Source organism: Larus michahellis, chromosome 1 (assembly GCF_964199755.1).
Source record: "Larus michahellis chromosome 1, bLarMic1.1, whole genome shotgun sequence".
NCBI classification, from domain to species: Eukaryota; Metazoa; Chordata; class Aves; order Charadriiformes; family Laridae; genus Larus; species Larus michahellis.
Window position 1 is genome coordinate 65445161 of NC_133896.1, and position 14991 is coordinate 65460151.

Sequence of the window (14991 nt, forward strand, 5' to 3'; positions counted from 1 at the left end):
CCTGTCGCTACACTCCCTGATAAAGTGTCCCTCCCCATCCTGCCTGTGGGCCCCCTTTAGGTTTTTGAAGGCTGCTGTAAGTTCTCCCTGGAGCCTTCTCTTTTCCAGGCTGAACAACCCCAACTCCCTCCGCCTGCCCCCACACCAGAGGTGCTCCGCCATGTTTCACACGCCTGTGCGTATGTTCGTTCCCGCGGGGGGGGGGGTATGTGTGCCACAGGAACCCGCTCTCCCGCCGGCTGCGGGACAAAGCGGCACAGCTCCCCTCCGGGGGTCCCGCACCGGCCGCCCAGCCCCTGCTGCCCCGGGAGGCCCCGGCGAGCCGCCGGGGAGGACGGGGTCGGGCGGCGGCTGCCTGAGGCGGCGGCCGCTCCCCGCTAGCGAGGGCTGGGCCGGGCCGGGCCGGGCTGCTGCGCCGGGCCCTTCATCCTGGCGGGAAGGGAAGGAAGAGGAGGGGACGGGAAGAGCGGGGAGGGGAGGGGTCGGCCCGGCCCGGCCCGGCCCCGCCCGGCCCCGGGAGGCCGGGGCGGGCGGAGCGGGGCGGGGGCGCGGGCCGTGCCTGGCACCTGCGCGGCGGGCGGGGCAGAGCCCCGGGCGGCGCTGGGCGCGGCCCGTCCCGGGCCGTCCCTCAGCGGCTGAGCCGCGGCGCTGGGGAGGGGGAGGCGGCGGCGGCGCAACAGGTTCCCGTGCGCGGAGCGGAGCGGCGCTCGGCTGCGCCCATGGCCGGCCGCGGCCCCGCCGGCGAGCAGGGCTACATCCGCACCGTGCTGGGCCAGCAGATCCTGGGGGAGCTGGACAGCTCCAGCCTGGCGCTGCCCTCCGAGGCCAGGCTCAAGCTCTCGGGAGACCGGGCCGGGGAGGAGAAGGCGCTGCGGATCCATCGGCAGGTCCAGCAGACGCTGGCCAGGAAGAGCCGGGGCTCGCTGCACAACGGTGAGTGTCCCGGCCACGATCTCCGGCTGACGGTGGCGGTTTCGGCGGCGGCAGAAACACGGGAAGGGACTCCCGGGGCGGCGGCGGCCCCGGGGTGACACCCGGCGTGAGTCCCGAGCTGGCCCCGGGCGGCCGCAGCCGCCTTCCGCGGCTTCCCCGGCCCTGGGAGGTGCGGGGCCGCTCGGGTCACTGCCTTTTAGCGGGTTTGACGGAAAATCGTGTCTCTGTTGCCTCTTCCCGTGCTCTTTTCCCCACCCAAGTGGGTCAGAAGTTTCTCCTTCCTAAGCGCCGTAACTTGGGTGAGTGGTGGGGGCCGCTGTCCGTTCGTCTGCCCTGTTCTTTGACGTGCGTGGTACATACTGACCTCCGTCAATCCTTGCTTCTGAGACCGTACAGCCGGAAGGCTGGATCCATCAGGAAGGTCCACACAGTTGTGCCTTTTGCCCCAACGTGGGTCCGACTGCAGCCGCAGGCACCCACAGGGTGACTTTGTGAGGTGCTGAGGGCTAAAGGCAAGCTGCTCCAGGGGTTTCGTAAATAAGTAAATTAAAAAAAAAGCAACCCTTACCATGAAAACTTCAATCCTGTTTTTAAATAGGAAGATATGACTGCCTTACAGGGTATATACCCTGTCGCTCGGCTGCCCTTAAAGAAGCTGTCACCTTTTGTTTGCAAAAAAACTGTGAGCCAAAGGTCTTCAAAGTTATAATTGTACTGCACTCGTCTATCTTGTCAGGCAGAGGAATGTTTCCTTGTATTTCATTTGGCTTCCATCTAAAAAACACCTCGTGGCAAAAATGCATACAATGCAGACACAGACATACTCTGCTCAAAAAAGTTAAGTACACACATCGCATAAACAGGTATACACAGCTGTGCAGCTACACATGCAAGTCCTTAGCTTGGCAGCTCTCATTTTAATAATGTTTCTAAACACTTTTCGAGCAACTTGATTTCTTTTTCTCTCAGTAGAGAGCCTGGGAAAAGCTTTTTAAGCAGTAGTTAATAAATGAGATGGTGTCATGAACCTGAGATCTTGTCTCTTATGCCATGCATAAAACACTGTGAAGACAAAGCTCCCGTCCTTCTAACTCATCTTAGCTTCTCTGGAATGTATTAAACAGACCTGATGGATTTGGGGACAGTTGTCTTGGTTTGCTTTGTTTTTCTAAAGGTCAGGTATTTGAGCCCTTTTGATTTCCGAGACACCAAAACTTTAAAATTTCAGGGTCAGGAGTGGCAAATGTCATGTCTGTTACATGCATTGTTCGTGCATAAAATGAACTTTTCTTCTTTCAAATGTATTTTTGTGCCTAACTCACCGTATACTTTTTAGTCCCACTACAAAACTCAGAAAAAAATAAATGGAACTGGAATGTGTTCCATATATTTATACATGTGTTTATATATATGTCATATATGCATGTATAATATTTGCACATGACAGCCTATCTATCTCTCAAATATCTATAATGTGAATCAAATGCCTATCAGGTATTTAACATGTTGACTTTCAGGAAAAATATATGTATATATACGTGTGTATCCCAATGTGCTTTCGTCATAGACTGGCTCAAAATTTGACTATGCTTTGAGAAACATTTGAATTCTTCTATGTAGGGTGCTTTTTAAAAAAATTGCACTGTTTTACATGCAAAAACCTCACTTTCTCTGAATTATAACAGTTTTCTAGGTACATTCACCAAGGGTCCCATATCGTTGCTGTTGCAGGGAAGATGATACAAAGATTTAGAAGGAGCAGGAGCACACCCCTGTGATATAATTGTCCTATCTGTAGGATTATTTCAGACCCTGTTCAGCAAGGTACTTAGCACATACCTAACCAGAGTATTCACATACAGGCCTAAAATTAGCCAAGCACATAACCACCGGGTATGAAAAATCAGTGGTAGCAAAGGTCTTACCCAGTATCATCTGTGCGCGCCCGTTTTCTACTGGAACTGGAAGCTATGAAGCTGCAAGAAGTACTCTGGCAGGCAGCAAAATTTCTCCTTAAGGTTTCAAATTAAAGGTGGTTGCTTAGCCTTCCACATTACCTTTAAATGGAAAAACATATTTTTGCCTTCTACCCCCATATTGTTTGTTGGTTTATGCCCTTCCCTTCCCCTGCCCCCCTCTTTTTTGAGGGTGTATTTCTTCTTCTTTTTAACAATAGAAATTCAGGCCATCCTCAGATTTGAGGATTACAGCAGCTGCCGGATCACTGAAGTCATGTACTGCCCCAGCTCCTTTCAAGAGTTTGTCAAACATTCTTAACAGTTTTTCAAGCAGTAGTTTAACAACAGCTGCAACTTTTCCAGTTCATCCTTTGCTGAACCTTTGTAAATTAAAGATTACGCTGCCCTGAAAAATTTTGAACAAATAAAGCAGCCATATCAGGTTTCTGAATGCTATTTAAAGGTGGAAATGAAATGGCAGGTAGTTCACCCTTATCAAAGAAAAACGGCATTCAGAACCGTATACCTTAATGACTGGTGTTTTTCAGCGTGCATATGATGCAACAGTATTTATTATTTTATGTATACTTGAGGATTCTATTAAACTTTATTCTGTTTATGAGTCCACTTGCCTCTGATCTTGTTCCGTTTGGATTTTGATTGGCTTTTTAAATTCATTTGTGGTTTTTCTGTTTCTTTAGTATAATCCCTGGGCTAGAGTCTACTACATCCTGTACATCCTTATCAGTTCCCCTGTAAAAAAAGAGGGCAGAACTGAGTAATATATCATACAAAAGCGAACGGCCTGATGAACTTCTGTCTGTGTCTCTAACACAGGGTTTTATAAACACAATGTGTTTATAAAAAGCAGAATTAAAACTTATGTGATTTCCAAATCAACAGCATCAGATACAAGGCGGTTACAGTCCGAGCCTTATTTATTCTTCACATTTATTTATTTCCAAAATTCTTAGTAGTATTTTTTGTTAAACTTGCTTTTAGGGGTTTGCGGGGGTTTTCTATCCTCCGCCTTCTATTTTGCAGAATTCTAACCATTTTAACTGCTTCGTAGTGATTTTCTGTTTATGTCATGGTGGGAAAGGGAAGTAGAAAAAAATTCCTTGTTAGTGAGTTCCACTTTTTCTTGGTTTCATTAAATTCTTCACCTCTGCTTCCTGAGCCAGAAGAAACTTTCTTAAATTTGAGCACTTGGGTAAATGTACTGACCAGTACAAAGTAAAAAACATTAGAAAAACTCCTTTGGGACCAGGCATGTACTGGCAGAGTGATGAAGGCGCATGATCAAAAAGAAGGCTCTTTGATCTCTAGATGAAGTGATTCAGTGAAGGTTTTGATATGCCATTCTTAAATGTCAGCATCTCAGTCCATCGTGGACTGGTGGAGTGGTGGAGTATAAAAAAGGATTAAAAGATGACAGTCCAGGAACACTTAGGAGTCTCTGTTGTGGATATAATCACCCACCTGCCCTGAGCAAGAGTGGACAATGAATACTTAGTAGGTGGGCACTCAGGGTGCATGAAAATATCACAGTCCTTAATAGACTTCTGCGTACAGAGAACAGCTACGTTGATGCCTGCAGTGGGGGGTTTAAACCAAAATTTGGCTTTGGTGGCAACCAAATACAAAAGCGTTGAAAAAGACACAACTGAGAGTTAACACTGTACGTGGTTTAAGGGGAATTCCATACACCTAACTCCTTAATGGAGAGTAATTGTCTTTCTCATATATCATATGTCTTAGAGATGCCTCTTGTCATTATTATTTTTGAAAGCCAAGCAAACAGGCGATTGATCTCTCTGCAGCCATGGGCAGTGATTGCTGGCCTTTGGAGATGTTGGACCTGTCACGTCCAGGGGAGCAAAGGCGGCTCAAGAGGAGCATCTATGAAGACAGATGGGATTTTTTCCCGTTATCTGTACCGTCTCCCTCCTGACAGTGTAATTATTTTGTCAGATCTCAAAATTTTGTCATGATTGTTGCGATATGAGGTGATTTTTGTACAGCTTTTATTTTAGGCATGGAGAAGAGCGAAGGGATTTAGTTTTCCTCCTCCACTGATGGCATCCAAAGCGTTTCTGAGCTGCTTCAGTTCGTACTGACAGGGGAGAGGGGAGACTGTGATAAATGGTTCCACTCAATTGCCCACACATGGGTGTCTGCCGCTGTCTGAGATGCCTGAGTTTTCCAAAATACCCTCATGGGTTGACAGACATGATGCAGGGCCTGCAGGAAACCCATCCTTTTCTTGACCGGCTGCTGGAAATCAAGTGTGGTATCCTGTGGCTTCTCAAATAGCGTTTGTCCCCTGTGTATGAGTAACTGAATCGTGTGCATATTTTCTGGAGAGAGTGTTTTTGTGAGACGTAAAACACCAAGTCTCACAGTTAGAAGATATTAATCCTAATGTAAATGAACCCATAATATAAAATAAAATAAAATTTAAAAAATGGCTTTTCTTTCTTTCTTTCTTTTTCTTTTTTTTTTTTTTACCAGTGCACTGAGTGTGTAAGAACTGCATAATGATTTTTGTTTAATGTAATACTGGGCAAATCTGAAAGGTGTGAAAAACATGTAGATTTTTGTAGTAAGATAAAAATAAACTGAATGGAGCCTCACTGAGAGAGGCGAGTTTTGATCAGATCACCTATTCTGCATCTCATAACTGATGGAAAGACAACATTTTAGTTACCACTTTTTCCTTTGACACACTGGCTTTTTGGCACAAATGAACAGGACACAGTAAATAAATATAAATTTTATGTCAACCTAATAGATCTACAGGTAAAATGCTAGCAAAATCATTTACTTATGTGGTAAGAGCAAGCAAGAGATACTGTAAGTGCAAAGTGAAATTCCATAACCTAACATATATTGTGTTTATCTCTGAAAGAGAAAAATAATTACTGATGGATAGTTTCACAGGGAGACTGAAGGTTAAAAAAAAGAGGACTACTTGAAGATAACTGAGTGTTGCAATTTCTGGTTGACTATATTTTGCTTTTGCAAAGAGAGAACTGTTAGATATGTAGTTTATCTCCAACTAGTTAATGGACAGCCTTGTTATTTTGTCCTCTTTTTTTTTTTGTAAAGACAGGGAGTTACCTAAAACATGCACATATTACTTGCTCAAAGGACCTTTATGCCCTACATAGATAAATAACTGAGAGTAATTTCTCACTAAGTAAACTGTACAAAAAATGCTAACTATAGAGAAACAGAAATGTGTATGTATGTATATTTAAAGCCCCACTATATGAAAGTACTTTAATAAGCAGCAGTGAATAAAGTGAATCTTTAAAAAGCAGGCACAGGCAATAGGCTAAGATGGAGTCTTATTGGGCACCTGACACTGTACATTGATATGGGAATTATATCACACAAACGAGACATTTATATGGATTTGTAGATTTTGGATGTCGGTGTACATTGGCAGGGTTTTTTTGCAGTATAAAACAACAGTTTCCCTTTACTGCATCCTCATGTACTTGGGTAACCCTTGGGCTATGGTAACCTTGTAATGTCACGAAGGAATTATTACAATCCAAATCATGAGTTTGACCAAGCTGCATCATTCCGCTCTCATGATGCAACGTTACCGTGAATGTGAATGTGTCTTAACAAATCACCTGATATGTGTTTAAATCTGTCTCGCGTGGCCAAAATGAAAGAATTGGAAAGTATGATTAAATAAGCAAAATATCTGCAAAGTATGATTGAACTGGGCCTCAAGTTATTGCAGTCTGCTATTGTATTGTATTGTGCTATACACAAGTTTGGACTTATCCAGGTAGCTACGTGCTAGTGAGAATCATTCATAATTTTCTCTTGTTACATGAGTCTCTTGTTTATTTTCGTTGTTGCCAAGCCCTTTACTAACTACAGACACTAAGGATCAAGGATACAGGAGTCCTGAAGTTCCTAGAGGTACCCACGTGCCCCTAATGAAGCCTGGACCCCAACTGCACCAACTGAAAACCTCAGCTGCTTAGCACCCATACACCAGCTGCTTCAAAAATCCCAGCGGGCTCTTGCCTGGATGGTTTGGGCACCCGAATTCCCATGGGCATATGACTCCTATGATTTTTACAAATCGAGACTTCATCAGTTTGACCAAGTTAATGATTGGTTCTTTAGACTTCTTTTCTGTATGTAGTATCTCAGGTAATACCTGCTATTTTGAAAATTCACGGCCAGTTAGCTTCTTTAGTGACCACTGTTATCTGTTCAGCCTAAACTTCTGCAGCACGCACTGGCCCCATTTATGACTGATTTGAGATATATCTTGCTTTCAACTTCTGTTTCACCTCCTTAAACCTGTCTGTGTTATAACCTGTGTTATTTATATTCCTATATGCATATTCTGATAGCAACATGGGAATCTCATGAATAATTATTTCAGCAGTAACTGTTGCTTTAAAAAAAATTATTCATAGAAGCACTTTGTCTTTGAAAATGCATTGTATCAGTGAAAAAGAAACACACTAAAGTTTTTGGTTGGTTTGTTTTTAACTAAAAGAAGAATACCGTTATAATGAAAGAATTAATCACAATGCACTGTTTTATTTTCAAAGCTGGGTCATGGAAAAAAAAGAATCAGAGCAGATACAGTGTAGATCTACGTTATTTGTAAGATCAGTGAACCTTTCAGGCGCAGATTTGAAGTGTCATTAAAAAACCCTACTTTACAGCATCATATGCCACGTGCCTCCATAAGCCGTGGAATCTGTTTGTGGACTTTTCATGCTCTTTGGGTGAAGCACTGAGGTTAGTGAAGCATTACTTGCTCCAATATATTATCATTAAACTAGCACCTAAGGGAGAAGAAACATCAGCAGTTGAGGTAGGCAACTATGAAATAAACAGTTTATACTCAGTGTAGGCTATTTATTTACAGTGCTACATTGTGAAAATTCCATCTGTAGGGTGCACAGTAACAGAGGTATATGCATCAACCCATGTTTCTCATCTACAATCTACAGCTGCAATATTTTAATTTATTGTATACTGTGCATGTTATAGTCAGCCTCTAATGTAAACCATACATATATATTCAAAGTGGTTACAGTAGAAAATAAGTGTTAGCAGCTGTTCGGTGATACCTTTTCTCAGTACTTAATAGTCTGTCATTATCTGGAATACTTAAAATATCAGGTTGCTATGTTAAAACATTTTTCATTAAATAGCTACATGAACAACAAGACTCCTAAAAGTTAAAAATATGTCTTAAGTAAAATAAATAGGAAACTGAAAAAATGGCTTTTGTCCTCAGAAAGCTTTGCTTCGCCATGTTTTGAATGTGATACACTGCATGCAAACCTCTCTCCATCATTTACCGATCTGATTTTCAGCTTATATATATTAGTGGCATTTCCCTAGTATTGTAAATCAACCTTTATAACAATATCATGTTTTGTTAAAATCTTACTAATATTAGTCTTTCGTTACAGGGAGTTTGCACCGTGCATCCAGCGTTCCAGAGCGTGTCTATAACATGGGAATTACTGAAAATGATTTTGTACCAAGAACCCCCTATGGTTTCTCTTATTATCAGTCAAACCAGGTGAGGAAAAGACGACAATGCATAAAAATCAATGTTATATCACATGCATAGTTTATCCATTTTGTTAACACAAATAGTAGCACATAGATGGTGTTTCAAAGTTTGCTTACTCCCTTGTTTGCTTTTTAAAGCCTGATTTCTAGAAAAGGAAGTTTTCACAACTGAGATTTGTTAATGTTTTTCCCTCTTCTGGTGTCTTCTGAGCCCAATGGCTAAATTAAACCGAGTTGTACAGACAGGCTTTCTGCAATCCTATTGATTTTGAATACCAGTTTTCTACCATTTTCTACCATCAGGGTAGAAAATGAAAAACGGTATTAACACTCCACTAAGGCAAAGGCTGTGACAGGTCAGATCTTTATCCGTCCCACCAGGCAGCTGGTCCATCAGCACATTGGTAGCCCAAAGTGGCCAGATGCCACACTTACCCAGCTGAACAGTTGGAGTTTGCTAGAGGAAGTCCAGGTGAAGCTGATTCAGCTTGGGAACACAAATATTTATTTAATAGATAGCTGTATAAGTAGGGGACAAATCTTTCTTAATTTTAGATTACTCAAGAATGGCTTATTCTCATTAAAGGAAATAGCCCAGATGCTGGCCAGTTAATGAAGCAGCTCTGGCTCTGTATGGGTAGAGTTAGAACCATTTACTTAAATACGTTTCCTTCTCTGTCCTCCTGTCCTCTGTTCTCGCCTATTATCCAGTCCTTAATATTTGATGTGAATCTCCTCTTTCTAGAAGAGAGCCACAAGAGGAAAACTGGAGGTGATATAGGAACCACAAGAAAATACTGCAGTTTTCCAGGCAGGAGAAAAAAAAATATTATTTAAAAAAAAAAAAAAAAAACAAAAAAGGCGAGAGAGACTATTTGTCCTGTGTGAAAGACAGAAAAAGCCACAAGATCTAGTATTTCACAAAAGCATGAATTTCCTTATGCCCAAACAAAAGATAAAGATATCCTTGCAAAGCTTCTGTAGAATAAAGAGTTATATCCAATGATCTTTGCCTCAGCCTGCTAGATTCAGCAACCTTTACTCCGTTTGTGAGTTGATTATCACCCTCAGTAACTCCTCAACAGTGAAATTAAGGGATTTCAGTCTGTCCACTGTGCCTAAGTGCCTAAGGCACTGCTAAGCACTGTGCCTTCAGTTAATAACTTGTATAAGATTCTCAGTTTACCTTAAAAAATGCCGTTAATATTACAAAACTTTAATACAACATGGAAGTAGAATATAAGGGGCTTTCATTTATGGCTGGATTCCACTATATTTACGGATTTAAAAAAAAATTGGGCCATGACTCCTTTATTTCAAGGCCAGATAGTTTCCCAGGTTGATTTAGTTCTGGAAGGTCTTGAATAGAGTATGATGTGCAATTTAGAGCTTAAGAAAAAGGTAGAAAAATTGGAGAGGCCCCAGATAGCACCTAAACAGTAAGAATCTTGAAGACACAAAGAAGGGTTGAAGGAAGTGGGTTTGAGTTTAGAAAAGAGAAAATTATAAAACGAGATGATGATCCATTACTCTCTGTGCCCGTTAGGGACAGGAAAAGAAAAGTCATCTTAAATTGCAACTGTAGAATTAGGGAAACCATTGAGATGGTGAGATGGTCATTTTAGTTTCCTTGGAATGGCATGTAATCTCCTTCATTTTTAAGAGGTTAGGCAAACAGGGAAGGTGCTATCTCTTTTTACTAGATAAAGTAAAAAGCCCTCTTTTTACCACTACCACAAAATGAACAGGAGGGCTAAATAACCTTATATTAATAAGGTTAATATGCAGACACTTTAGTATATTATTTTTATGTCTGATATTAATTTTCTTCTATCTATTGGTCAGCCTTGAATTTAATTTTAGTAGCAGATGTGAGTGTTAATATTGAAGGATTTTCAAACTGAAACGAAAATCTCCGTCAATAAGCAGACTGTTCAGTACCAGGCGTAATTGACTTACGCACCTATTTTGAGTTTATGACAGAAGACTAGATGCTTAGACTTTGTTTCCTAACGTTTAGACCATATTTCTTCCTGCCTTCGTTAGGCAGATACAAAGAAATGTTGCAGAATCCCATTTAATACACAATTTTGGTGATGTTCACATTTTGTTTTCTGATTCTGATAGCAGACCTTAGAATTTTTATCTTTACTTTTTTGGTTTGGTTTCTTTGCTATTAATCCTAAATGCTGTGATCTTACTGTGACTCCTGTTCTTTCATGCACCTGGAACAGGTCGCCTCACCATCCTCTTATACAAATGGCTGGGGGACGAGGATTACTTACAAGACAGTAGAAGAGAGAGGTCAAAGACAACCTCTGAAGAGACTAGAGGTTTCACCCCAACGAGGTCCTGAAAGATTGGCGTATGTGTCCAATGATTTTCACTATGACAGAGGGATTTCAACTGGATTCTCCATGAGGCATGGAGATAGCAGGAGACCCAGCGGGACTGTCCCACCAAGATATGCTCGGTCTGAGATTGTTGGTTACACTCTTCGTGATTCAGTGAACAGAGGACGCTCTTTTAAAAGACAATCCCACATGGAGACTGTTAATGATGCCCTCCTTGATGGTGCCTACCCCAGCCCCACTGTACCTCTGTACCATCAAGCAGGCAACAGTCGCAGTATGACCAACCTTTTGGAAAAAGAGAACTACCTGGCCTCGGGCAGTGCGATGGGACAAGTGAGATCACCAGTTGCTTCCCGTTTGGGGTCTCAAAACAGGCAATCTTTAAGGTCCAACTGGTACCAAACTACTTTCAGAAGCACGCAGACCAGGAGGGAAGCTTCCCAGCCAGCTTCAGTAACCAGTGTCGCTGCAGAAACAGACGGGAAGAGGATGCCATTGACAGCTGCTATGGCAGCAGCAGGGAGAAATTGTTTCCTGCAGAGCGAACAAGTCACCATCAATGGATCTCAGCTAGGGTAAGGACAATGCAGGACCTGCTTTGGTTCTGGGGTGTCACAGCTGAAAGGAACCTCTTTGTTTAAAAAGAGAAACTAAACTAACAGCTTATGGTTCGGCAGCCAACACAGTGTATGAAGTGTCAGTGCAGAGGATGCCGAAAGTAGGTTTGCTTTTAAAAAGCAACAGAGAAAAGGGAGAAGAAATGTACATGAATGTACACACTGCAGGGTCCACACCTGCTGCTCAGGCTTGGGACACCCTTTTGCCAGGAGTTAAGGAATTCTATAAGGAGACATGAACTAGTCACTGAGTAATTTACAACCTAATTCACAATACACAGTAATGTGTTGCCAAATTTTTTGCTCAGAAGAGGCCGCATGATTTCAGCACCAGTTCTCACAAGAATAGATCAGAAATCTACCAGTGAAGCAGCTTTTGGCAGATTGACAGTTTCCAGTTAAAAATCCTTCGTGGTTTTTAGTTTTTATAAACTAAAAAAGCTTTTATAAACTTCAGTTGAAACACAGGCAGAAATTTCTCTTAGCTCTGTAGCACCATCCATCCCTAGAACAAATATGAACTGCTCTGAATCTCAGGACCCCAGCACTTCTCACTGCCGTGAGATCCTACATGCTCTGAGGATGCTATCTTAATCTGAAGCCCTGTTAGCTCCATGGCAGAAATTCCCAAAGCTACCCCTAGACTTCAGGAAAATTGTTTAACATCTTAGAAGCATTTGGGCTCTTTTTTCAAAATTGCTTCTTTTTCCCCTGAAATTCCCTTCCAGAGAAGATTTCAGAATGTCTAAAATCGGTCCCATTTTCAAAAGAGAAAATTTATCAGTATTAAAATTCCCCTCAGGAGTGAATATTTTTTTCATTTTAGAAAATTCTGATTGTTTCCAGAGCTCCAGAACAAACCACTTGGTAAACAGGAGATGGTTACTTGCACTGTTTACTGCGGTTTGTGGTGTTGTTTCGTAATCCAAATAGGATCCCGAGGTTTCTTATGTAAGTTAATCATGGTGTAATTTATAACAGTGTTATTAAGAAATGTCTCCTTTTTCATAACTGGGTAGCCGTTAATTTCATTTTTCTGAAGGCCACCTTTCTTTTTCTAAATTTGCTGCTGTGTGAGATGAGGCATCATCTGATGTCACTGCTATGTACAGGTCAGGCATTTTCTGTTGTCAACTACATGTTTTGCGGTAGGACTAGATTTACACAGACATACGGTCTTGTGCCCACATCTGATCTGGATTGAAATTTTCACCTCTGGGTGATGCAGGGGTTAAGAGATCTGGTATGAATGATGTGACTCTTAAGTATTCAGTCTTTACAGCAAGTGAGTCCAGAAAAAAACATCTGAGAGCTCACGAAAAGCTAAAGAATTTGGAATAGTGGTGTTAAAAATAGGTACCTGGGAGGACTTTGTTTCCCAGTAATACAATTTCCAAACAGGCATATGTCCCATTGACTTAATCATTTACTTTAAGCACATTCTTGTGTGTGTTTCTGAGCCACAACCAGCAATTTTGATATTTAATTTTGTGTTGGAGCAATTTTGGTTCTTCTTTCGCAGGTGCAGACACTAGAGTCTGGTTGGCTGCCTGCACAAACATCAACCAAAGTGTTTTTCAAAGCTGCAGATGTAAACATCTATGTTCAGTCATTGTGCAAGTGGTTTGCTTGAGACCATGCTGAACTCCAGGTGGAAGATTTGTGACCTAATGGAAATCTTTTTGACAGCTTAATTCCTTAAATGCCAGTTTTTAAGCTCAGTTTTTGCTGGAAATTACAGAGGAAAACAATTGGAAGTGCTGTGAAAGCTTCTAAAGTTCCTTTTGCAGATGTGTACAGATTTTGTTTTTCTCAGTACTTCTGGCTATTTAATTTACTTGTATATATCTTGTTTGGATTTTCAAATATCTGAGGTTCTACTTTAGTTTCATAGCTAGGTTTTTAGAGGAGTGAGGGTCTCTCTGTTCTACCCAAAGTTTAAAAAAGTCTCTGTAAAATATGTTAGTGAAGAGCATGGTGAAAAGCAGCATGTAAGATACAATTCAACAAGAGATGTGCGCCACTAGAGTCTTAAATGACGAGGAAGAAACAATAGCCATTTTAGCAGACTGAAGTCAGTTATTTGTTACATATGGTTATGTACTACAATGTGTATGATATCCATATACATTATTACTGTTTTCAGACATCTAAAATACAGATTTAATAACTCCCCTTGTAATTCTTGTCGCTGGAAGGGCTTGGTGCAGAAGTCCTACTTCGGTTGTATTACATTCTGGTTCATCCATATCTCACTACTGCAATTTACTGTAGTGTTTGAAATGTAACAGATGGCATTTTGCTTTGGGTTATACACTGCTGTCAAATCAGAGATGTTTCAGATCATTCCCCTAGTTGTTCAATAATTTCTTCTGTCAAAACTTCTCAGTTTAAGAAGTTAGTAGAGACTTTCACATTTCTTGCTATTTCCCATTTTCTTTGTTTTTAAGGTTGCATTATCTGATACATTGCTCCCTTACCTGTTGCTCCCTTAATAATGGAAGGGGGAGGGAGGGAAAAGACACACCTGTTTTCTGAGTAATTTGATTTTTCCAGACATCTGTCCCTTTGTATATAAATCATAATTTTGGTCTTTCCAAGATTGATTAAGAGGGTGTAAAATAGTTGTGTAATGTTAAAGAGAAGTAGTGGACTAACTGTGTATGATATTTGAAAGGTATATAAAAGCATTTTCAGACTTCCTGTAGAAGAATTAGCCCATGCTATGAAATCAAAGGTGAAAAATCAGAGTATGAGATGCTATCTCTGTATCTTCTGGTAAAGTGAAGCAGTTAAAATCATCCTCATATTAAGGGCTTAGGAGAGAAAGAGATTCAACCTGAAGCTGTCTGAGAAACAGCTGCTTGCAGCATCTGACCTCTAAATGTGCTGAGAGCTGTCACAAAATGATTAGACAACATACTGTATATATCTCAAAAATGTTATATTCTGGCAATTAACGTGAAGTCAGAACCTGTCAAAGCATTGTTCTGCTTAAACACCATTGCCTGAATGTCCGTTTGTTTGTTGTCATTACACAGGCTAATCAGCCACCTGGCTATTAAGTTTGCCTGTAAATGTTTTGAGGGTAGGATGGAATCATTGCATCAAATCCGGTGAATGGCAGGCTGCTCTCAGTCTCAGTGCAGATCTACACACCCAGCACTTAGAAATTTGGCCTCTGGCGGTATATGCGTTTATCTCAGCCTGGCAGCGGCTGCTGATGGACCTCTACTGCTCTGGGACATCCTCGGCATCCTGAGGCTGGGTTCCCACGTAGGTTCTCTGGTGTCCCATGAGGGATCAGCTCACGCAGCAATCTTGACCTTGGAAAGTGCACGGACAGAGTACTTCTCTGCTGTTGGTCACTGAAATGACTCCCAATTTCATAGATTGGAGATGTCCACCACTTTATAGAAGGCGAGTGAATTCGGTTAAAGGGCTGCAAAGTTATTGCAGTGACTAACAAGCAAGGCATGCTCACATGGACACATGCATAACATGGTCAAAAAATCCTTGTTGATTTAAGAAACCTGACAAAAACCCAAGCTTGAA

At 41.7% G+C, this 14991-nt stretch overlaps 1 protein-coding gene across 1 annotated transcript in view; it reads left to right on the forward strand.

The window, feature by feature from the left end:
• Positions 1-629: 629 nt before the first annotated feature.
• PKP2 (plakophilin 2) overlaps positions 630-14991 on the forward strand; it is a 46485-nt gene continuing 32123 nt past the window's right edge. The window contains exons 1-3 of the mRNA XM_074582911.1: positions 630-933; positions 8360-8472; positions 10700-11394. Coding sequence (XP_074439012.1) covers positions 720-933; positions 8360-8472; positions 10700-11394 — 1022 coding nt within the window. The 5' untranslated portion in view covers positions 630-719. The remainder of the gene's footprint in view (positions 934-8359; positions 8473-10699; positions 11395-14991) is intronic.